General features: G+C 47.3%; 2 protein-coding genes across 3 annotated transcripts; one reads left to right on the forward strand and one right to left on the reverse strand.

Annotated features, from left to right (window-relative positions):
• Window positions 1-1,720: 1,720 nt before the first annotated feature.
• APEX1 (apurinic/apyrimidinic endodeoxyribonuclease 1) lies at window positions 1,721-8,421 on the reverse strand. 2 transcript variants are annotated; one of them, XM_063137886.1, is made up of 5 exons: window positions 8,343-8,421; window positions 6,675-6,816; window positions 6,138-6,319; window positions 3,987-4,179; window positions 1,721-2,885 (listed from the first exon to the last, which is right to left on the reverse strand). In XM_063137886.1, the coding sequence occupies exons 2-5, from the start codon at window positions 6,733-6,735 to the stop codon at window positions 2,371-2,373; spliced, it is 951 nt and encodes a 316-aa protein (XP_062993956.1). In that variant the 5' UTR covers window positions 6,736-6,816; window positions 8,343-8,421; the 3' UTR covers window positions 1,721-2,370. The 2 variants fall into 2 exon arrangements, with proteins under 2 accessions (XP_062993956.1, XP_062993957.1); XM_063137887.1 differs by lacking the exon at window positions 8,343-8,421 and adding an exon at window positions 8,193-8,217.
• Window positions 8,422-8,958: 537 nt separating this feature from the next.
• Window positions 8,959-22,491, forward strand: OSGEP (O-sialoglycoprotein endopeptidase). Its single transcript, XM_063136516.1, has 12 exons — window positions 8,959-9,198; window positions 10,692-10,812; window positions 12,972-13,091; window positions 13,997-14,172; window positions 15,537-15,632; window positions 17,056-17,105; window positions 18,301-18,379; window positions 18,761-18,826; window positions 19,655-19,745; window positions 20,955-21,030; window positions 21,551-21,649; window positions 22,292-22,491. Exons 2-12 carry the CDS (start codon window positions 10,698-10,700, stop codon window positions 22,329-22,331), a joined length of 1,008 nt encoding a protein of 335 aa, XP_062992586.1. The 5' UTR covers window positions 8,959-9,198; window positions 10,692-10,697; the 3' UTR covers window positions 22,332-22,491.
• The last annotated feature ends 319 nt before the right edge of the window (window positions 22,492-22,810 follow it).

Genomic DNA, 22,810 nt, shown 5'->3' on the forward strand with positions numbered 1-22,810 from the left:
AGGCAGAGTGAATCCATTTGTAGGTGGATTTCTGCGTTGAGCAGGGGGTTGAACTTGATGACCTTAAAGGCCCCCCTTCCAACTCTACTGTGATTCTATGACTTTGCGGCCTCCAGCCTTCTGCCAAGGGGGTTGCAATTGCTTGTAATATGTCTCCATTGCTTTGTGGGGGAGAGAGCAGCTGCTGGGCAACAGGGCACCTACCCGTGCCAAGGATGGGAGTATCCTGTGCAGGAGCTTGTCCTCTGCATTCTGAAGCCAACTCCGTGCATAAACTTTGCAGGGAGCCTAGCCCAAAGTCTGCAAGCCCCGTTTTATGCAGAAAGGACCCAGGTGTCCCAGTCCTTTTCCCAAATAGCTGTGGTACAGCCTAGTCTTTTTACCCTAGCCACCAGCCAACCCCACCCTCCTAGTGCCTGCTATTTCACCAAGGTCCAGCAAGATTAGGGGGTCAGCCATGGCTGAATGACATCTTTCCAGGGCTGTTTGCCTACAACTCCCATAACACATCTGGAAAGTACCAAGCTGGCTGCTTGTATAAGGCGGGACTGCATCGACCCTGTTCAAAAGACACCTTAAACCGTGGCTTTAACCACTGAATAAGGCCAAAAAAAAGCCTTATTTGCTGTGGTTAACGGTGTCTTCTGAACAGGGCCATTGAAAGGAAGCCTAGAGCCAAATTCAAGAAGAAGAAGAAACCATAGCTTTCCTTCATAAATGCAGAGATTGGCCCCATTCAGAAGACACCTTAAACCATTATTATTATATTATTATTAATTGCAATTTTATACCGCCCAATAGCTGAAGCTCCTTGGGTGGTTCACAAAAACTAAAACCACTCAAAGTATAAAACAGTATAAAAACATGATATAAAATACACATTTAAAAAGTGATTAAAAACATACCACACATGATTAAAACCTCCTTAAAACATTCTAAAATTTCACTGGATAGGACTGCCGGAATAGATCAGTCTTTATTGCTTTTTTAAACTCTAAAAGACTGTCATGTTGACGAGTCTCCTCCGGCAGGCCATTCCACAATCTGGGGGCAGCAGAAGAAGAAAAGGTCCTCTGGGTAACCGTTCTTAATCTAGTTGTTGCTAGCTGAAGTAGATTCTTCCCAGAGGACCTGAGTGTGCGGGGCAGATTGTACGGGCTTTAATCACAGTGGTTAAGCCAGAAAGCCAGGCTTTGTTCAGAAGACACCATAAACCACGTCTTTAACCACGGTGAATAAAGGGAAAAAAGCCTTATTCACCGTGGTTTAAGGTGTCTTCTGAACATGGCCTGGCTTTCTGGCTTAACCACCTTGGTTAAAGCCATGGTTTAAGGTGTCTTCTGTAGGGGCCTACTTTAATGTCTAAGACAGGCTGAGGGTATATAGGCACACCGGAGGATGGCCCCCGCTACTCAAGAAGGTTGGGTAGGCACTATGCTAGAGTGAAGTAAATACTTTGGTTGGAGAGTATTAAGTAAATGCTTGATATGATGAAGAGCGAAGCCTGAGAGAAAAGACGCCCAAATGCTCTGTTTTTCCAAGCAAAAGGAAATTTCTCTCTGGGAAGCTGGGCTAATCTACCTCGGGGGGATCATTATGAGGATCGAAGCAGGCAGGGGGGAAACAAAATGCTTGCCGTTTCGAGCATTTAGGAAGGAGGGTGGGATAAAAGTGAAGTAAATAACCTGAGTCATCCTTCAAGAAATAAAAGGACAGCAAATTTCAATTTGGTTTTTTATTTAAAAAAAAGAGCTAAGTTTAATCACCTCTTCCTGAAGCACCATAGCCTTCAAAAAAGCAGAAAGGGAAGGAAGGTTAACTTCTGAAGGAGAAACAGTTACTGGAGTTTGAGAATAGTTTTAGCAGATAGGGGTGAAAGAAGGAGCACCCGTTTTCCCTACAATTCCCCTTTTCAGAATCCCACGCACAGAGTTGCCAGCTGCTGAACTGGAGAGACAGTTTTATTTTTTAACAGGCCTGTAGTGTGGGAGAGAAAATGGCTTGTCCTACATTGGTCTGTTCACACGCCTATTTCTGCCATTATTAGCCTGGCTAAGGCAGGCCAACGAAAAAGGTGAGCACGTAAAACTACCTGTGTTAGCCCAGAACTGTCCTTGGAAAACGACAAGAGAAGCATTCTCCTGGGTCAGGAGCTGGCAACTTGGCTAGCATCCTCACCAAAGAAGAAGAAAACCCCACAAATTCAAACTCCTACTATACAGGCAAGGGTCTGTATGCACACACACACACACACACACACACCACCACCATTTCCCTCCCACAATTTTGCATATGCCAGAAATGGGATGTTTAAGTTTCTACAGTCACCTCTCTCTTTTACCTGCCCCAAAACTGCCTCCCTGTGCTGCTTCACACAGCCACGTACAGGGTGATGGGGCAGTGGTCGCTTCCCATGGCCGCGGAGCGGATCTTGCTATCGCAGAGGCCGTCCAGCAGCTTTTGGGAGACCACGAAGTAATCGAGCCGCCAGCCCACGTTCTTGGCCCGGGCGTTCATCATGTAGGTCCAGAAGGTGTAGGCGTAGGGCGTGTCAGGGTAGAGATGCCGGAAAGAGTCCGTAAACCCGGCTTCCAGCAGCTTCTCGAAGCCGGACCGCTCCTCCGGCGTAAATCCGGCGTTCTTCTTGTTCCCCTTGGGGTTCTTCAGGTCGATCTCTTGGTGCGCCACGTTGAGATCTCCGCAAAGGATGAGGGGCTTGCGGGCAGCCAGGCCTTGCAGGTAAGAGCGGAAGGCCCCGTCCCAGCGCTGGCGGTACTCCAGGCGCACCAGCCCCCGGCCAGCGTTGGGCACGTAGGCCGTCACCAGGAAGTAGGAGGGGAACTCGGCCGTGATCACCCGGCCTTCCTTGTCATGCTCCTCCTCGCCTGTAGGGGGCAGAAAACCAAGAGAATGGAATCCGTCACTGGTTAATACAGAAGGATGGCTGGGAATGCCGTTTCGATAAAAAAAAAGAATGACCAAAAGTTGCCCATACTTGGGACAAAAAGAATTTGAGAATAATCAACAAAAAAACTGAAGGTGGGACAGGCTGAAACGGACAGGCTCAGGGATTTAGTTTGGGTTTGAACCCTCCGTGTATTCAAAGTGACTGCTGATTTCAGGTTGCCATCTCTTCCCCACCCACCACCCCCGACTTCTCCCCAGAAGTTAGGGGGAAAACAGCTCATGATACATGTAACAGCTGGATTTGCAGAGCAGCTGCTCATCTTTAATAGCTGTATGATAGGTAGGCGAAACATGGCCCTCGCTATGCAATTTGGCCAGTCCAAATGGGTGAGAATTTTGCTGCGGGTCATTTTTTTTAATAAGAACGCACTAACTTTTGCAAAGTTCTTCGTATTTGGGAGGAAAAGGGCCTTGAGATTTTAACATTTCAAATGTGAAAGAAAGTGAAACTGACTAGCCAGGGCTCCAACTCTGGATTGTCCCTCCCCTAGCAACCCATAATATCCCAGTTTGCACATCACAGACAATAATCCAGAGACAAGATTCCCTGGGCTGTGTAGCTCCGCCTGGCTGCAGCAGGGTTTACCTGCTGATGAGAACCAGCACGCCCCGTCCCACTTCTTTCATATCAACCCATGGTTTAAACAAACCAGGGGTTATTTATCTATCTGACTTGTACCCCACTTTTCTACCAAAAATGGCACTCAGGGTGGCTTAGAATCTTTAATAAAAACAAATACATTAAGTCCAATTGAAAACACAACACTAACAGAGTAAAAACAGTCTCCCATTTACACACCGCAGCCAGGGAGCAGTCACTGAGAAGGCTGTTGTGCGTTGCCACCACCCACGGCTCTGAAGACAGCAGTCTCAAAAGAAGGGCCTCTCCCCGCCATCTTAAGGCCAGGGCGGTCTTTCAGGTAGCCTGCTCCCAATCCGCATAGGGTGGTTGTGTTGTGCCAACCCGATCAATGGGATGAGCAGGGTGTCATTTGCCACGGGGTTTGGGAAGTCCTTACCGATACCATAGGTGACGTCGATGGGCTTGACCTTGGAGAGCAGCGCCACGCCGCTGTAGCCTTCCTTGTCATCGGAGCAGGCCCAATACTTATGGGGATAGTCCGCCAGGTCCCGGATGTCTGGGGGCAGCTGTTTTTCTGCACACTTGGTTTCCTGAAGGCAGAGCACGTCCGGGTTCTCCTCGGTCACCCACTGCGGGGAGAAACAGCTTTAGGTCAGGTCCTCTGTCTTCCGGCTTCTCACCCGATAAGACAAATGGCCTATAGCCATTTCCACGAGGGGACCACAGACTGGTAGAGGTTAAGCTGGGCTACCAAAAAGAACGAGCCATTTGCCAAAGGCACACAGTGTGAGCTTAGTGGTTAAGAGCGTCACTCTAAGGCCCGTGAAACCTGGGTTTAAATCCACTCCACCAGCTATGAAGCCCCTTGGATGACTTCAGGCCAAGGGCTTTCTCCCAGCCTGACCTGCCTCACAGGGATGTTGCAGGGATGAAACAGGGGACGAAGAAAAGAACCTTGTCTTCATTTCATTACTTCCTGAATCTATATACCAACTTTCTGCCAATACCCCCACGGCAGTTTACAATTCGAAAAGAAAGGCACGTCATTGAAAACATACAACGCAAAAGGGGATGAGGAAGGAAGAGAAAAATAGGCAAATTCAGGTCATGATTGTTACAGGAGTCACTAAAGCAATAATGGCTATAACCGTTCTCCATGAATTGGTCTAATCCCCTTTTAAAGCTGCCCAAAGCTATATCGTGCCAGGAACCACCCTGGAGCCTTGGCTGTCCTCACTCCTAGCTGCCGTTCACCCAAGAGGTATGGCCTCTTCCATCTAGGACACCTTGTTGCTATGCCACGGTCTTCTAATTGCTCTCAGGAGGCTGCAGCAACCCAGAGAGGATGTGAACTGATCGGGCAGCCACAGTGAGCTTCAACTCAAAGCACATGTCTGCGTAAAACAAGAGAAAAGGGCCTTCCAGATGTGTTGGACTGCAATTCCTATCATTCCCAGCCAACAAGGACATAAGGGGAGTTGTAGGCCCATACATCTGGAGGGCCCCAGCATGGGAAAGGATGCAGCAGTCAGTGAAGCGGATGGGATGCAAACTGTGGCTAAGCACGGTGTAAATATCCCCCACAGTTCTTGTCGTACCCATCCAGATGTGGCAGAGATTCTTTCTCCAAAGGAAGGCTACACATTCATGGATTTCTAGTTTCGAAGGGGAGAAAAAGACCACTAGAGGAGGGCCATGATAGTTGCAAAACTAGGCACAGTGTGGACAAAGTGAGCAACATCTCCCCGCCCCTAATAAAAGGAATAACTGCTATTATGGGCCTTAGATTATAACAGTTTTATTATATAATTATAATAACTGGGCTCATCCAAAGAAACCAACAGGCATTAAAATCCGAAGTGTCTTCACCCGGCACGTAACCGACGCCTGGAATTCACAGCCTCCTAAGACAGCTTTGAAAGGGAACGAAACAAATGCACAGAGCAGGAGAGGCCTACTCATTTCATCTGCGTTTATATTTATAGTCACCTTAGCCTGGAGGCAGCATCCATTTTACCCCCAGAACAGACCCCGTGCGGGAGGGTTCAGCTCAGAGATGGGTGACTGGCCCAAAGCCCCACCCCCCAGCTTCTTAGAAAAGTGTAGGGTGGAATCTGCTTCGCCCAGGCCCTGCTAGCCCCGCCCCTTCCCTGGCCCCACCCCCTTTCTCCCACCCACCAATCCTTTGGCCATTTCCTTCCTTTTTGTAATTCTCCTCCCAACCCCATTCTAAAAGTTGAAATGCCTCCCTTAAGGCTTAGTTACTAGAGTAAGAGCTATTATCTAAAATGTATGGGTGTTTTCGGCCCTGCCCAACCCTAGACTGAGCCCTCAAAGCTAACTCCAAATTTGGCCCTAGAGCTGTCCTGGTCCAACACAACAAGCTCGACACCATACACTGAAAACTAAAAAGAACCTCCACGTTCCAAGGCAGTGTATCTCTGAATATCAGTTGCAGAGAGGGTTGAGTTGGGAAGGTACTGCATTCACACTCTGCTTGGAAACACCTGAGTGGTCATGGGGGGAACAAGGATCCTGGACTAAATGCGCCCCCACCCCCTGGTCTGATTCTAGCAGGGCCAGTTACCTCCAGGCCCTTCTTTTTGAACCAGGCTCGGATCCCGTCTACGTTCCAGGAAGTGACCTTCAACGTGTATTTCTTGCCGCTGGGAGAGGTAAGTTTATCAGGTGGATCTTGGTACAGGATTGGGCCCTCGGCCGCCTTCTCCGCTTTCGCTCCACCTTTCTTAGCCTTCTTGGGCTCGGGCTCTGGCAAAGAGAGAGAGAGAAGTTGCAGAATACAAAACAAACCCCTTCTCATCAGTCACAGAGAACTGGGTCCCATGTGGGCCTGTAAACAGGTTTCCTCCGGCAAGTAAGCGTTGCCTGCAAGCAACCAGGAGGGCAGGTTTATAAGCCCTGAAGAATCCATTTCTTCGACTTAAAGAGATTTGCTACTGCAAAGGTTGATGAACTTTGACACTGGGGTTGAGGGGAGCGAACGTTGCGCAGTGAAGAGGAAAAGGAAGACTGGGAGGTGAAAAACGACGCGAAACAGCTTGAAACGGGGATAACCCCTGCCCCACGTCCATTCCGCCATTATTGCTATGATCGAGATGCTCACCGGCCACCACCTCGTCCGCCGGAACCACTTCAACTTCTTTCTTCTTCCCGCGTTTTGGCATCTTCGGTCCCCAGCTGGGTCCTGCCCTCAGCAGCTGGCAGTGTAGTCTCGCAGGCTGTAGGCTCCTGAACAGCAACGTCTCCTGGGGAGGGAGAACCATTACTGCAAACGTTCCCCACTTCCATTGAAACAGGCACCATCCTCTGTCACCATATCCTGCAAAAAACCCTCGACCAACTCCTATCATGGTAGCAACACAGAGGGGCCATTCAGAAGACACCTTAAACCACGGATGAACCACGGTGAATAAGGTGTCGTCTAAACGGGGCCAGAAACAGAGTCTGTGCCCACCTTCCTTTCAATAACACGCCCTCTTGTTTCCTGAAAGCCAACAACAGCCATCACCAGCCCAGTGCCTTCCAAATGGGTTGGGCTGAAACTCCATGGCCATTAGGTAGCTGAGAATGATGAGACTTGCAGTCCAATGCATCTGGAGGGCCTTGGGCTGGGGAAAGTGGACCTTCTCATTCCTAGCGAAGTCTGTGACCCCCCCCCCCCAGTTGAAACAATATCTCCCTTAGAAGAATTCGCCTTCCTGCACTATATAAGTGTCCTATTCTCAGATATTGGGTTAGATTATGCTATGGGCCGATCTATTCTAGCAGCGTTTACTCGGACAGATGGTGAGTCGCTAGGGACAGAGGCAGAGAACTTTCCCAGCTTTTGCTACTCAAGATTTTTCAGTGGGATGAATCTTTGCCCATGACAGGTACAGCCTTTCTTGCAGAAAGTGACAACGGTTCACATATAACGCCCATTTTCCAAGCCACACCATCTTCTTGCACTGAGTGGGAGTTTAGAGTAAATGACCTCCAATATCCCTTGCAGCTCCCAAACCCTAAGAATGCAGCTGCCTCGAGGGGGAGTCTTGTTAAAAGGCAGGATATAGATTTTTACTGCAACTGTTTTAACTGTTTAAAAAAACATATGTTAAGGATTTATATTATTTTTTATTATCTTGGATTTCTGGCTTGTAATTTTTGCGAGCTGCCGGGGGAGATTTGACTATTAAGAGGTACATAAATGAAATTATTATTATTAAATAATAATAAACCATTAAATAAAATAAACCACCCTCCTAAACACCCTCTTCCCAACCAGCCACCATAAGTAGATCATCTGCTTGCCAACCCTCTCCAGATCTACAGATGTCACCGTTTTTTCCAGGCAGGGTTCCTTCGCGTTTAACAAACGGATCGGTTGTCTGGCAGAAAACCAGGCAGTTGCTTTCCCCATGAATCATGCTACGGAGAGGAATGGGGGGGAGAACAGAACCTGGTGAATTTCTACCTGCCGTGCAATGAAAGGCACAGAGTCGTTTTCTGAAGATGGTGGAGGAAGGTAGCCGCTTTTTCTGCTGCAATGACGGGCCAAGGCGGCACCTGTGGGATTTCTACCTGCCGTGCCTCTTTTAAAGGCACAGGAGCCTTCGGAGGAGGGCAAAAAAGATGGAGTGACCTCATCAGAGGCTCTGCTCTGCAAAGATGGAAGGCCAAGGGTGCCCTTCCATTTTATTTTAGGTGTCAGTAATGCAATTAATAAAATGGGAATAAATAAAGAAATCTCCTATTGAGCCATCTCTGCTGCAGCAGCAGCTGCTGCTCTTACCGCACCAGGATGCCAGGACGCCCTGGAGACAATGAAGGAGGCTGCAGAACCCGCACGCAGGCAGAATGGAGAGAAAGGGGAGCACGTGGAGTGGATTTGTGTCACGTGATAGGGGCGGGGAGGGGGGAGGGCTTGATCACGTGCAGAAGGTGTGGAGCCCTGTCTTAAAGCTGGAGGAGCCGGGACGCGTAGAGGCTGATGGAAGAGACGCCATCCCTCTCAAGCAATGAAGGGGTTAAAAGAGAAAAACAAGGCGAGAAAGCCCCGCACCGTCACGTGGAGAGGGAGTGGGCGGGGTTTGGTGCCCGATGACGCAGTGGGATTCTCTCCCCAAAGGGGACTCGCGGGCTTAGTCGCGTCGACACCTTCGGTTCTCAATTAAACAGTGAGACGCTGACCTTAACAGCAGGATGCCATAGAGCAAGGGAAGGGGAGTGAGTGCAGAGCGTCTCCTCTATTTCCCCCCTTATTTTCACAGAGGTAGAGAATGTTTTAAGTTGCCTTTTGTATGTCCACGTTTGGGGTTATTATCTTTCCCCGCATATGGCGGCGGCCGAATCATAACCGGAAGTGTAGCGCTTTTCTTTCTCTATCTCTAGACCTCCCCGCTCATTTTTCCTATTAGAAGGACGGGAAAGAGTTGGGAGTTGATGCAGTTTTAACTCTTTCTTGTATCTTCCTCTGTTGTGGGTTGTTTCCCCCACCCCCACCCCTCTTTTCAAGTTATTTCTCTCCTTTCCTATTATCGTCACCACCACTGCCAGCTGATAGGCGGAAGTTTCCAAAAGTAGCAAATTTGGTGGAGGCGGATCTTGGAAAAACAGCAAAGACTCTCAGGCGGGGAGACCCTGCAGAGGTAAGAGACAACTGACAGCTTTCCCAAACCTGATGCTCTCCAGGTATTGTGGACTGCAACTCTCATAAGCCCCACCCAGAATGCCCAGTGGTCAGGGATGATGGAAACTATAGTCAAAAACACCTGGAGGGCACCTGGTTGGGGAAGGTTGCCCTAGACAATTCTCCCCCACCAAAAATAAGAGTCCATCACCCTAACCTAGATGGTAAGCCAGGCTGCTGTGGCGTAGTACCCAATGCTAGCCCCCCTTTGAGTAGACCCATTGAAATGTGTGTTTACTCAAAGTAGGGCTTACATTGGATGCAACCACTGTTGCATAGGGATAGGAGAAGCCAGCGATCCTTGCGTACCCTGGATTCACACGTGTGACGTTCCTCCTCTCCCACCCCTGGGATCAACGCTCACGACTCCTGCTGCGGCTCAACTGCTCCTTCTGCAAGCACTGCAAAAACCGCTCGTTTCTCTCCTGTATAGGGCCTAGATGTCCCAGCTGCCTAGGTTAAAGCCTGGGTGGAAAAAGAGAAGAGAAGATATTGCAGGATAGCCAGACTTAGGCCTGGTGCTCTGAAGCGTGTTCAGAGGAGGGCGACCAGGATGATCAGGGGTCTGGAAACAAAGCCCTATGAAGAGAGGCTGAAAGAACTGGGCAGGTTTAGCCTGGAGAAGAGAAGATGGAGGGGAGACATGATAGCACTCTTCAAATACTTAAAAGGTTGTCACACAGAGGAGGGCCAGGATCTCTTCTCGATCCTCCCAGAGTGCAGGACACGGAATAACGGGCTCAAGTTAAAGGAAGCCAGATTCCAGCTGGACATCAGGAAAAACTTCCTGACTGTTAGAACAGTACGACAATGGAATCAGTTACCTAGGGAGGTTGTGGGCTCTCCCACACTAAAGGCATTCAAGAAGCAGCTGGACAACCATCTGTCAGGGATGCTTTAGGGTGGATTCCTGCATTGAGCAGGGGGTTGGACTCGATGGCCTTGTAGGCCCCTTCCAACTCTGCTATTTTATGATTAAGCCACTCTGTTGTGTGTGTCCGTCAGTGGATTTTAGGTGGATTTTATCCTCAGTCTATCAACTTAATGGATATTCTTAGGGGTAAGTGGGGATGGGGCGGTTCTGACCCATGTTAGACTAGCCACTTCCAGCAAGCCTACCCAGATGAATTTTAAACCGAGAATTTTAAGATGTCTTGGTTGTTATTTTGATATTATATTTGTTTTATATGCTCTTTTAATTAATTTTATGTATTTGAGTTATATTGTATTGTTGCGCTAATGTTCCCCACCTCGATTCAAAGGGAGAGGCAGGTAAGAAATAAATATGATGATGGTGTTAGTACAGAACTGGGGCATGGGGGTCATTCTAGATTTACTACGATGGGAGTATAACAGCTTACTCTTGCTCTTCGTAGGGTAGAAGGTGGCGTTCTGTCGCTGCAAAGGGATCTGACCCCACCCACCCACTCCTCTCTCTCCCTGGTGTTCTAGGAGGCAATGCCTGTGGTGATAGGGTTCGAGGGCAGCGCCAACAAGATTGGAATAGGGATCGTGCGGGATGGGGAGGTGCTGAGCAACCCCAGGCGAACATACGTCACCCCTCCAGGGCAAGGTAAGTATCCCCTGTGTCATATACCTCTGGTTTATGTACACAGGGAAACGTGTACTCCACAATAAGATCATGTAACGCTCCATGTTCGTTCCAAATTCCTGCCAGGAGAAGCTGGATATGCAATAGAGTGTGCAAATTGAGCATCTCTACATGGTTTTCTTTATTTTGCCTCCCCCCCCCCCACACACACCGTTTTCTATATTTTATTCTGATTTTTCTAGTTGTAGGATGGGGCAGTGAAAAAAAACCCTGTAGCACCTCAAAATCCTCTCTGCCTTCTAAGGTTTCAGCAGGTGTTGCACATAAACTTTCAAGTGTTGCCTCCCAACCAGAAGCTTTGCACTTTTTTTCAAAAATGAAAGCTCTGATTTGCAGGAAGCTGAATTCTGTGCCCATTAACGTCATTGTGTTTAGTAGATACAGACAGGCCCAAATATATTTTTCCAGGCTTTTGCCCACAGCATGTCTTCCATTCCTTCAGAGATATACCTTGCAAGCATGGAACTTGCCATCTGGTAATGGAAGTTAAAAAAAATATTATTGTGAATATTAACAAAATAGAACAGAAAACACATTGTGAAAATGCGGGGTGGACATACATTACATATATAGGATTGTCGATTTCCATCATGTGTACCATTCATTAAAAAAAGGGAGAGAGTTATACAAAGGTTTCAAGAAAAGCAGACCAGATATCCGTGTGTTTATCCACCTGCAAGTTGCGTCTATATAACACCCATTCAAAAGTTGATAATGTTATTAAGTCCTCGATCCATTGCATTGTACTGCAAGTTGGCACTCTGTTGCAGTTTCTCTTTGACGAACATGGCCCCAAACGATTGGATCACAGTAGAGAATCCTGCGTAAAAACTCATTAAAACAAAAAACAAGCAGATGCCTCCAAATTGTTCGTGGAATGTGGATTAACATAATTTATTAAGGCCGTGGAGTTAAACTTCTCTTGGAATTTGGACCACTGGTGTGACTGGTGGTCTCTGCAGAGGCCACCAGTGAGGGAGGAAGCAGCAGCCAGGCACCTCTCCACCGTGCCTGGGTCCAGCTCCAGTTGAGAGCCCCCTCCCTCCTGCTACCAACTGTCTCTGCAGAGGCCACCAGTGAGGGAGGAAGTAGCAGCCAGGCACCTCTCCACCGTGCCTGGGTCCAGCTCCAGCTGAGAGCCCCCTCCCTCCTGCTGTCAACTGTCTCTGCAGAGGCCACCAGTGAGGGAGGAAGCAGCAGCCAGGCACCTCTCCACCGTGCCTGGGTCCAGCTCCAGCTGAGAGCCCCCTCCCTCCTGCTGTCAACTGTCTCTGCAGAGGCCACCAGTGAGGGAGGAAGCAGCAGCCAGGCACCTCTCCACCGTGCCTGGGTCCAGCTCCAGCTGAGAGCCCCCTCCCTCCTGCTATCAACTGTCTCTGCAGAGGCCACCAGTGAGGGAGGAAGAAGCAGCCAGGCACCGCTCCACCGTGCCTGGGTCCAGCTCCAGCTGAGAGCCCCCTCCCTCCTGCTGTCAACTGTAACTGCTGAACTTTGCAACTAAGATTGTAGTGCCTGAATTTGCTTTCCTTTCCCCCCTCCTCCTCCTCCCTCCCAATCCCCTTTCCTTTTGTGTCATGTCTTTTAGATTGTAAGCCTATGGGCAGGGACTGTCAAGAAATACTTTTGTAAGCCACCGTGAGAGCCTTTTTTGGCTGAATGGCTGCATAAAAATCCTTAAATAAAAAAATAAAAAAAATAAAAAATTATGAGAGAGATGATCTATATTGAGTACACACAGCCCTGGATAAAAGATCTGCCTTTAGCATTTACCTTTTCCAGGTCAGTACCAACAGAGTAATTCCACAAACTCTAGTCACGCTAGCAGAGCTCTGCTGAATCTTTCTGTTTCATCAGTGGGTTGCTCATGCACTTGTGCAAGCAGTTGTACAACAGGTAGTGTAATACATTGCATGACACGTTGTACAAGAGTTATGCGCAATGGGTTGCACAAGCGTCATGCACAACTTTTTGTGCAAACGTGACTTTAGTTGGGTTCTTCTGTTGTGCGTAGTTCAGAATCTAGTTCCCGCTAGCATAATGTCATTTTGCGTGAACAGAACAGCGTGGTTGGATACTGCCTCCTATTTCTCATGTCTCTCTGCTCTTTTGTCCCATTCTAGGTTTCCTGCCAGGTGACACAGCACGGCACCACCGCTCTTGTGTCCTTGCCGTCCTTCAGGAGGCGCTGCAGGAGGCTGGACTGAAGCCACAGAACATCGATGCCGTGGCGTTCACAAAAGGTGAGTCCCTTGGGTGCCTCTTAAAAGGAAGGAGGAACAGTGCTTGGTATGAATCCGCCATTTCAAACTCTTTAAGGAGATATGCAGGCTGGTTCTTTAACAGCAAGAAAACTTTACTTATTTGGCTATAATAATAAATAATAAATTTATTTCTTACCTGCCTCTCCGTTTGGATCAAGGCGGGGAACAACGGTAAGTATAAAATACATAAAACACTGTTTAAAAACATAGTATACATTGTTAAAACATCCTAAAAGCATACTAAAATTCCACTGGATAGGCCTGCCGGAAGAGATCAGTCTTTATAGCTTTCCTAAATGCTAAAAGACTGTTGAGTTGATGAATTCTCCAGGCAGGCCATTCCACAATCTGGAAGCTGCAGAAGAAAAGGTCCTCTGGGTAATAGTTGTCAGCCTTGTTTTTGTTGATTGGAGTAAATTCTTCCCAGAGGACCTGAGTGTGCGGGGCGGATTGTACGGGAGAAGGCGATCCCGCAGGTAGCCTGGACCCAAGCCATGTAGGGCTTTAAAGGTGATAACCAACACTTTATACTTTGCCCGGAAACTCATTGGCAGGCAGCGAAGAGATTTTAAGACTGGTGTATATAAGCCCTCAGAGAACTAAGATACCAATCAAACATAAAACTCCAAGATCAATACGTAAGAACCATGATCAGAGAAGGAGGATAGAAGCCATCAAAATGTGCCCAGTTGGTCATTAAAGGAATTGTTTACGTATATTGGAAAGAAGCCCCCCAAATGGATTTCGACAACATCCTTACCCAGGCCTAGTTGCAGCTTTGGTTTGACACAGCGGGGAAATGGTTACTGTCCCACAGTTAGAATCACTTCTTTTCTTACTTGAGTGTCTGTCCTCCCGCCCACCCCCCACCCCCCACCATCCAGGTCCGGGCATGGGTGCCCCACTGGTAACTCTGGCTATTGTAGCCCGAACAGTGGCCCAGTTGTGGAAGAAACCTCTGCTGGGGGTGAATCACTGTGTGGGGCACATTGAGATGGGGCGACTTGTGACCGGTGCTCAGAACCCAACAGTGTTGTACGTCAGTGGTGGAAACACTCAGGTAGGTGTCAAGACCATGAGCCTTCCTGCTGCTCAGAGTCGCTGGTGTTCCCAGCCCTCTTCATTGTTTCTGCAGAACACCGTATCTTAAAAAATCTTGTTCTGTGGTGGTCGCTGCTGAGCCCTCTAATCCTTTTTGTGGCATAGGATCTGTCTATTTCACATTTCTCCCCGTGGAGACCGGTTATGTTTTGAACGCTACAGCGTAACAATTATTTTTGGCACATTTTTTTAAAGTTTAAATTTGAGTACACACTCAAATTTCTGAACCACCTCCATAGTTGCTCAAAGTTAGCGCAAGATTGCCCTCTCTGACTAGTTCTAATAATCCTACCAGGAGGAGGGCCTTCTCTGCTGTGGCACCCCAGCTGTGGAATGAGCTCCCGAAGGAGGTTCGCTTGGCACCTACATTATATGCTTTTAGATGCCAGGTGAAGACCTTTTTATTCTCCCAGCATTTTAACAGTCTATAAATAAATTTTAACTTGGTGTTTTAAATTTGTACTTTTGCATTGCTGCTGTTTTTATCTGGTTGAGCTTTTATGTTGTATTTTATATTATGGTTTTATACTGTTGTTTTATGCTTTGAATATTTTTAATTTTTGTGAACCGCCCAGAGAGCTCTGGCTATTGGGCGGTATAGAAATGTAATAAATAAATAAATAATCCAAGTTAATTTATTTCGAACTGCAGAATCCTGTAGCTTAATATACCACTATCTAATTCTTTGCATCTGTACTCTAGCAGAAACAATCATGCGATAAAGGAGTCTTTCTGTATCATTCGATATCAGCCCTTTAAAGTTTGTTAATTAAAAATACACAGTAAAATACAGCACAACCATTTTTAAAGAGGACCTCTTGTATCTCAGTCCTTGCTCCACGGTTCCACTGGCACAGTAAAACCAAGTAGGCGTCTGTGAGTCACCATATAAAAGGGCTGCTTATCTTCATATGAACCTATCTGTGTCATGGGAGTCTCACCTCTGGGTGCCCTTCTGAAACAAGGAGGGGGGTGACAGTGGTCTTCTCAGTTGTAGCAACCATCTCTGGAATGCTCTCCTCTAGGGTGACCATATGGAAAGGAGGACTGGGTTCCTGTATCCTTAACAGTTGCACAGAAAAGGGAATTTCAGCAGGTGTCATTGGTATGCATGCAGCACCTGGTAAAATTCCCTCTTCATCACAACAGTTAAAGCTGCAGGAGCCTTGCCCTCTTGACCTCAGCTATTTTGGAGGCCGGGTGCTGTGGGGTGAGATGACTAGGATTCTTTCCTGGGTCTATTTTGTCCAAAAACCAAAACCCCAACTGGCTGTCGTACAGTAAGTGTTTTAAGATTGTCTGTCTTTTTCCTCCCACATGCAGGTTATTGCATACTCCGAGCGGCGGTACCGTATATTTGGGGAAACGATTGACATTGCGGTGGGGAACTGCCTGGACCGTTTTGCCCGGGTGCTGAAGGTGAGCAGCTGAGAAGAAACGAGGATTGCCACTCTACTTCCTCAGCAGGGAGCCCCCTTTGAACTCAGTGGGTCTTCCTTCTAAGGAACCATGCATAGGTTTGGAATGGATTGTTGCTGTGCTTGTGAGTTTAGTTTTAGGAGCGCCATCTTCCAGTCGGAACAAGGCTGCGGAACCCAGCGTGCTGAAATTGGTTCAGCAGGAGCCTGTTTTCTACGTGATTGCCTCGCTAGGGAATTGATCGCTGGATTTTAGCAGTAGGGCAGTTATCCTACGCTAACAGCAAATTCATTCTCTGAGTGCGGTCCTTCATGTAGCCAACATGGTACTATTTATGCACAAGAGGGAGGTATCACACGCTTGAGGGGGGGACATAGGATTTGTAGGAATACAAAGAATCTTTGGGAAAAAGAAAATCTAAGAGGGGGAGGAACACACACACACACATATCACACAGACACACACACACGCAAAGGCCAGTGAAGACTAAGTATGCTCAGCCATGGAATATTGATGGAGGGAATTGAAAACTAGGGTGTGGGGAAGAGAACGTAATGGAGTGTCTTGGAAGAGGGCTTGGCTAGCTGACTGGAGCTCTGAACAGAAGCCCTCCACACTGCAGCATTTTGTTGAAGTTTCCACCTGTTCCTCTCTAAAGGGGAGTGTGTTTTGGTTTTGCCTGATACAGCTCTGCTCTCCTTCCCTTAAAGAACTGTGCAACAGCAAAAGAAAATCTGAAGTATCTATTTATGTGAAGTTGCCATCCGCTAATTCATTCCCTGGCCACGCATTACGCTTGCCGTATAGGGGTTGCCAAGTTTACTTACCAGCTTCTGTGCCTGTGCTTTTAAGAACAACATGTTCAGCAGACAGAAACCGGTGATACTGCACGTATCTCCGTGTTCTGAAAAGCGTCAACTGGTGATATCTCCATCCAATCTGCTGTTAAAGGCACAAGAGCAGAACAGACTTTTTTCCTGGCTCGTTGGCAACCCTGCATCTTCATGAATGGAGAGCTCTGTCGCTTGAGAGAAAGAGGTGGAGGGACAGTGGTCACACACGCACAGTGAAGGAGCAGCCATGGACTCCCTCTCCTGCTTTGATTTCTCCTTGTTAGTTTTCTCTCTCTGATAGCTAACATTCCTTATGAGGAGAAGGGAACATTAGCCACCAGAGACAGTGGTAACAGAAGGGGAGAGGCAGGATCTTCTCCGTGTGATTTCAGTCTCCTCTGTCTTTTTTCCATATGTTGTAATAGGTAGATTCTCACTTAGTGGGACTACCTCCATGGGATGAGTGTTGCATGTAGCCAGGTTCTGAAATACATCCCAAACGGTTGGTTTAGTTGATTTTGTGATGAGAGGAAGGGTGATGATGGAGGCTGTATGGAATTCTGATAGCTCTGTTCTGTCTCTTGGCTTAGATCTCAAATGATCCCAGCCCGGGCTACAACATTGAACAGATGGCCAAGAAGTGAGTAATGATGACAAAAATATAATGTTTGCATGATTTGTTCTTAACTTGCACCAGCTACGTGCATCAGGCTGTAGGTCCGTTCGCCCCATCCCATCCCAGGGCAAACATACTAAATATGTTGGACAAAGTGACAAAAGCCCAAAAGATGCAGAGAGGAAAAGGGTTAGGAATTGCCAATAAATACAGAAGGAAAAGCGTCCTATTTGGGGCACAATTGCCACTCTACCCTGAGTCCCAATCAGTTCATTATTTTTTTATCATTCCCTTTCTCCCTATTGCATACGCTGCCTGAGATGCACGTATTTGACACCGTTCACCAAAACAATGAAGTTTAGACAGTTGCTGTGTTGTTCTTCTGGTTGTTCCCTTTTAAAAGGTTATTTTATTTTATTGATTACATTTCTATATTATCCAGTAGCTGGAGCTTTCTAGACGGTTCACGAAATATAAATAAAAAAAACCCATGCAATATAAAACAGAATGTACAAACCTAAAAAAAAAAAATAGAATGGAAGAAAATCAAAGTAAAACTACAGTAGCACTGCAAGATTTTAAAAGCTCTAGGAGTTTTGAAAAACCTGAATGACTGAAGACCGTGGGAGAATAAGATGGTCTTCGCCGGGTGCTGGAAAGACCACAATGTAGAGGCCGGGCAAGCCTCTCTGAAGAGAGTGTTTCACAAACAAGGTGCCACCACTGAAAAGTCCCTCTTTTATGTAGCTACCTACTTCACCTCATTTGATGGGAGCACCTGAAAAAAGATCTCTGAAGATGGTCTGAAGGTCTGGGCAGGTCTATATGGGAGGAGACAATCCTTCAAGGTAACTTGCCTTTAAGCGGTTTAGGGCTTTAAAGGTTAATACCAGCAATTTGAATTTGGCTCGGAAACGGACTGGAAGCCAGTGCAGATCACAAAACACTGGCATAATATGATCATATAGGCCAGGCCCCATGATCAATCTCGCTTGTCCTGGTTTGGACCACCTGAAGTTTCCGGATCTTTTTCAAAGGCAGACCCACGTCTAACACACTGCAGTAATCAAGCAAGAATTTGCCAGACTGTAGATAACACCAGCGAGTCTATCTCCAGATAGGGTCATACGAAGAAGCTGAAATTCTAGGGCAATCAAATCCTGCAATACAGACCCGGTATGGGAGAGGGAGAATTAAATGTAGTCTCCTTCCTTCACAGGGGCCAAAAGCTGGTTGAGCTTCCATATACAGTGAAAGGCATGGATGTGTCTTTCTCTGGGATCTTATCCCATATAGAGGTATGGTCAAATCCTGTTCTCTTCTATGCCACCAGACATTGCCACCTTTATTCTCCCTCTTTCTCTTTCACTGGCACAATTTCTCTGTCCTTAACTACTGCAGCACAACAGGCAGAAATTCAACAGGGGGAGGTTTCCCCCCAATTGTTCCAAGGCTGGAATTTTTACCTGGGTGAACTTTTGCCTGCTATAAATGCTATTGGGAGTGAATTCCTGTGCTCATGTCCTGCTTGGCCATTGTAGGAACACAAGGCTGGACTAGAGAGGCCTTTGGTCCAATCCTGCGGGGCTCCTCTTATGTTCGAAGGTGCTCATTAGCCTTGCCAGGAAGGAAAAACAGCTGGCAAATGTGTTCACCCTCCTTCTCTCCCTCTGCTGCAGGAAGTGGCGCACAGAATGCTAGCCGCAAAGGAGTGCACCCCAGAAGACCTCTGCTTCTCCCTACAAGTAAGGAACCAACCGCACCAAGGTCTTTGATGCAGTTGGCTTGCCCATGCCAGGACAAGCGATGTGTCAACTACTGGACAAAGCACTCCTGTTTCATCCGCCGGGTGGCTGTTTTACAGGAGGAGGAATGAAAAAGGCTGTTGTTTCCTAGGCCACCTTAGGCCAGGGGATCCCAGACCAGCTCTCTGGGTTTCAGAAGGCCACACCTTTTCCCCTCAACCGCCGATCTTTTGGGGGTTTCCTGGTGTTGGTGCAATTTTTCTCCTATTCTAAAAAGGTTGAAATGCCTCTCCTGAAGTTTAGTTACTGGTAGCTCAGCCTCTGAGCCGCAGTCAAGAAATTCTGCGGAACTACAGAAGGCCTGCTTCCCCTTTAGCAAATCTGTGAGGTTGCCTAGCAACCACAGAAGGTCTCCTTCTCCATTAGCAACTCTCTGAGGTTGCCTAGCAACTACAGGAGGTCTCCTTCTCCATTTGCAACTCTGTGAGGTTGCCTAGCAACTACAGGAGGTCTCCTTCTCCATTTGCAACTCTGTGAAGTTGCCTAGCAACTACAGGAGGTCTCCTCCATTCACAGCTCTGTGAGGTTGCCTAGCAGCTACAGAAGGCCTCCTTCCCTGTAAGATTCTGACATGCCTTGCATGTATAGACAAAGAGGGTAGAACTCGTAAGTGGACAGAGTGGTTGTAGCAATGGGTACCTAATTCAGGTGCCCGTGAAACCCATCCCCAATCTATAGCTTTAAAAGGGAGAGGGAGCGACAAGTGAGAACCAAAATGGTGCCGTGTAATAGTTTGTTTTGATATATTTTTTTTAATTTTCTCTGCAGGAGACTGTCTTTGCTATGCTAGTGGAAATCACAGAACGGGCCATGGCACATACTGGCTCCCATGAGGCGCTGATTGTGGGCGGCGTTGGCTGTAAGTGCACCAGTCGGGAGGTCCGTTGGCCTCTGCCTTTTTAGTCCTTGCTGGCCACCCTGGTCTTCCACAAACAAATGTTTGAAACAATTTCAGCTATACAGTGGCTCCAGCTACCCCGCCCCTCCACCATCTCTTCATTGCTCCCAGCACCATCTCAGAACCACTTTCCAACCTCCCCTGAGTGACACCGCCTCTAATTCCTTCCCCTCCCCTCTTCCTGCTGCTCCCACTTCGAAATCCTGTTTTCTCATCTACATCCCAATCCAACCCCAAATAGTTCTAAAAAACTTCTATCTCAGTTTTGAATTCACATCTTTTTAATTGAGGGATTTCTCTCTTGTGTATCTCAACCCACCTTCCACCCTTTCAAATCAGTCGTACATGGGGGACAGGTGAGCTGGGGTCTTCTACAAGACACAACATTTGTGGGCGTGATGTTTCAGGAGGAGGCTGGGTTGGCTAGGGAGAACCGAGCTGTGGGAAGGCAAGTCATGATCTTTCCCGAAACCTCACATTGACACCCACCCAACCCCAAGTTATAATTTTCCCCAGTTGTGGGGGTGAACTGGTGAGTGAATGCAGAACTAGGGTGACCATACGAAAAGGAGGACAGGGCTCCTGTATCTTTAACAGTTGTAGAGAAAAAGGAATTTCAGCAGGTATCATTGCTATACATGCAGCACCTGGTGAAATTTCCACTTCATCACAACAGTTAAACCTGCAGGAGACCTGCCCTCTTTTGTATCTGGTGAAGAGGGCAGGGCTCTTGCAGCTTACAAATGCCTACAAATGACACCAGCTGAAATTCCTATTTCCTCACCACTGTTAAAGATACAGGAGCCCTGTCTTCCTTTCCATATGGTCACCCTATATGTACAAAGGTGGGTTTGCTTTATTATTATTATTATTATTTATTTATATAGCACCATCAATGTACATGGTGCTGTACAGAGTAAAACAGTAAATAGCAAGGCCCTGCCGCATTGGCTTACAATCTAATAAAATCCTAGTAAAACAATAAGGAGGGGAAGAGAATGCAAACAGGCACAGGTTAGGGTAAGCAGGCACAGGGTAGGGTAAAACTAACAGTATAAAGTCTGGACAACATCAAGTTGCTTATCTGGAACGTTGTTTGTTTGCTTTCACCTAATGTGTTAGGAACCAAATGATCTGCTAGTGTTGATTCACTGTACACCACCTCTCCAGGTAATGAGCGGCTGCAGGAAATGATGGGGATCATGTGCAAGGAGAGAGGAGCAAAACTCTTCGCTACAGATGAGAGGTGAGATTCCACCCACCCACTTTGCCTTCCTCCTGAGACCCTCCTAGACGTGACTTTCATGGATCTGTAAGAGGAGGGTATTCTATAGCTGGCTACAGATTCACAAATGTGAGAGAGCTGAGTTAACAGCAAACATAATCAAGTCTCGTGGCATCATAAAACCTAACATTTATTGTGGTAGAATCTTTCATGTACTCAAGCCTCTGTCATATTCATGAAATACAGATTAAGAAAGTTTGATTGTATTTATCTGGGCCTCGATTGAGACAGAGGTTTGCTGCGTTATTGCCAGTTAATGCTGTTGTGCATGTTATTTCAATGTAAAGCTTCAGTGCGGTGTCACAGGCTGTACTTCCTGCATTGCATAGCTTTTTGGCCCTACTGTTTTTTTTATATATATAGAGAGAGAGAGAGAATAGAACTCAAAGCTAAAAAGGAAAGTACCCAAGATTCCCCTGCTCCAGTGAAGCCTCCTCACCACTTTGCTAACCGTGATTCCTTGCTATCTTTTTGCACCCAGGTTCTGTATTGATAACGGGGCCATGATTGCGCAAGCCGGCTGGGAAATGCTCCAGTCAGGGCAAATTACTGCACTTGAGGATTCGTGGATTACACAAAGGTGATTATGTCATGTTTTCCAGGCAAAGGAGGGATCGCACTTTAATTAGAAGTTTTAATTGATCAAATTTGCTCATGACTTAAAACTACAATTTTGAAAGGGGGAAAAAAAGCATGCTTTGTTTTCAGATGATGTATATGTGCATTTTAGAAGGCACCACTTCAGGAGAGGCATTGGCCGCACCTGCACATAATTCAATGGAATTGCTGACTGAGCATGGCTTCATGCAAGCAAGCCTCACGCTGCCACCCATAGCTTGTTCGCTCCTCCCTTTGTGCAAAAGGTTAAAACAAACGAGGGTCAGAAAGCTTCACGTGACGTCCAAACCCAGGCTCCTGGTTTGTTGCTCCCAAACAAGCCAGGATTCGTAAGCCGGCACTTAACACGGCTTGTGAATCCTGGCTTGTTTGGGCTCAGTAACAGAAGAGCACAGGTTTGGACATCATGCCAAATCTTTTCCATCTCTGGTCTGTTCTACCTGCTCACGCAAAGTGATGGATGAACAAGCTGTGTGCACTGTTACGCTGCCCATTTACAACAACTCCCAGCATCCCCCAGCCAACCATGCTAGGAGATGAAGGACTTTTTTCTGCCTAAGCATGCATAGGATTGGGCCCTTAGTGTGTGCTTCCCCCTCTGCAGGTATCGTACAGATGAAGTGGAGGTGACATGGCGTGACTAATAATCTCTCTGCTTGGGAGCTACCCTATCTTGGAGGCAAGCAAAAGACAGAAGCGTGGACCGGGAGTGGAGCAAGGCTGCTATCGGGGTGTCTGGAATCCCAGTGGACATTCAATGGGAAACTAATTTGACCTGGAATAAAATGCGTTGCTTTTGTAAAAGGGCTCTAGCGTTTCTGCTCTAGGCTAGCGAAAGCATTGGCTGGAGGGGATTTCAGCTTTTTCTTTATTCTGGAAGACAAATGTGTGATTTGCAGGGTAGCCTGTTTGAGTGACACAAGAAGGCCCCCCCGGGTCCAACAAAAACTAAGTGCGTAGGTAAGAGAGGGTCCACTGGATCTCCGGTTTCCCCTCCTCTAAAGCAGGAATAGTTCATAGTCTTTTCAGTGGATTTGAAGTTTCTTGCCAAACTCACGTTTCTCTGCCCTTTGCTACATAGACAGAACCTTCTCTCTCCCAGCTGCCATCTCTCCATCAGCGT

The sequence above is a fragment of the Elgaria multicarinata genome, chromosome 11 (assembly GCF_023053635.1).
Source record: "Elgaria multicarinata webbii isolate HBS135686 ecotype San Diego chromosome 11, rElgMul1.1.pri, whole genome shotgun sequence".
In the NCBI taxonomy this organism is placed as follows: Eukaryota; Metazoa; Chordata; class Lepidosauria; order Squamata; family Anguidae; genus Elgaria; species Elgaria multicarinata.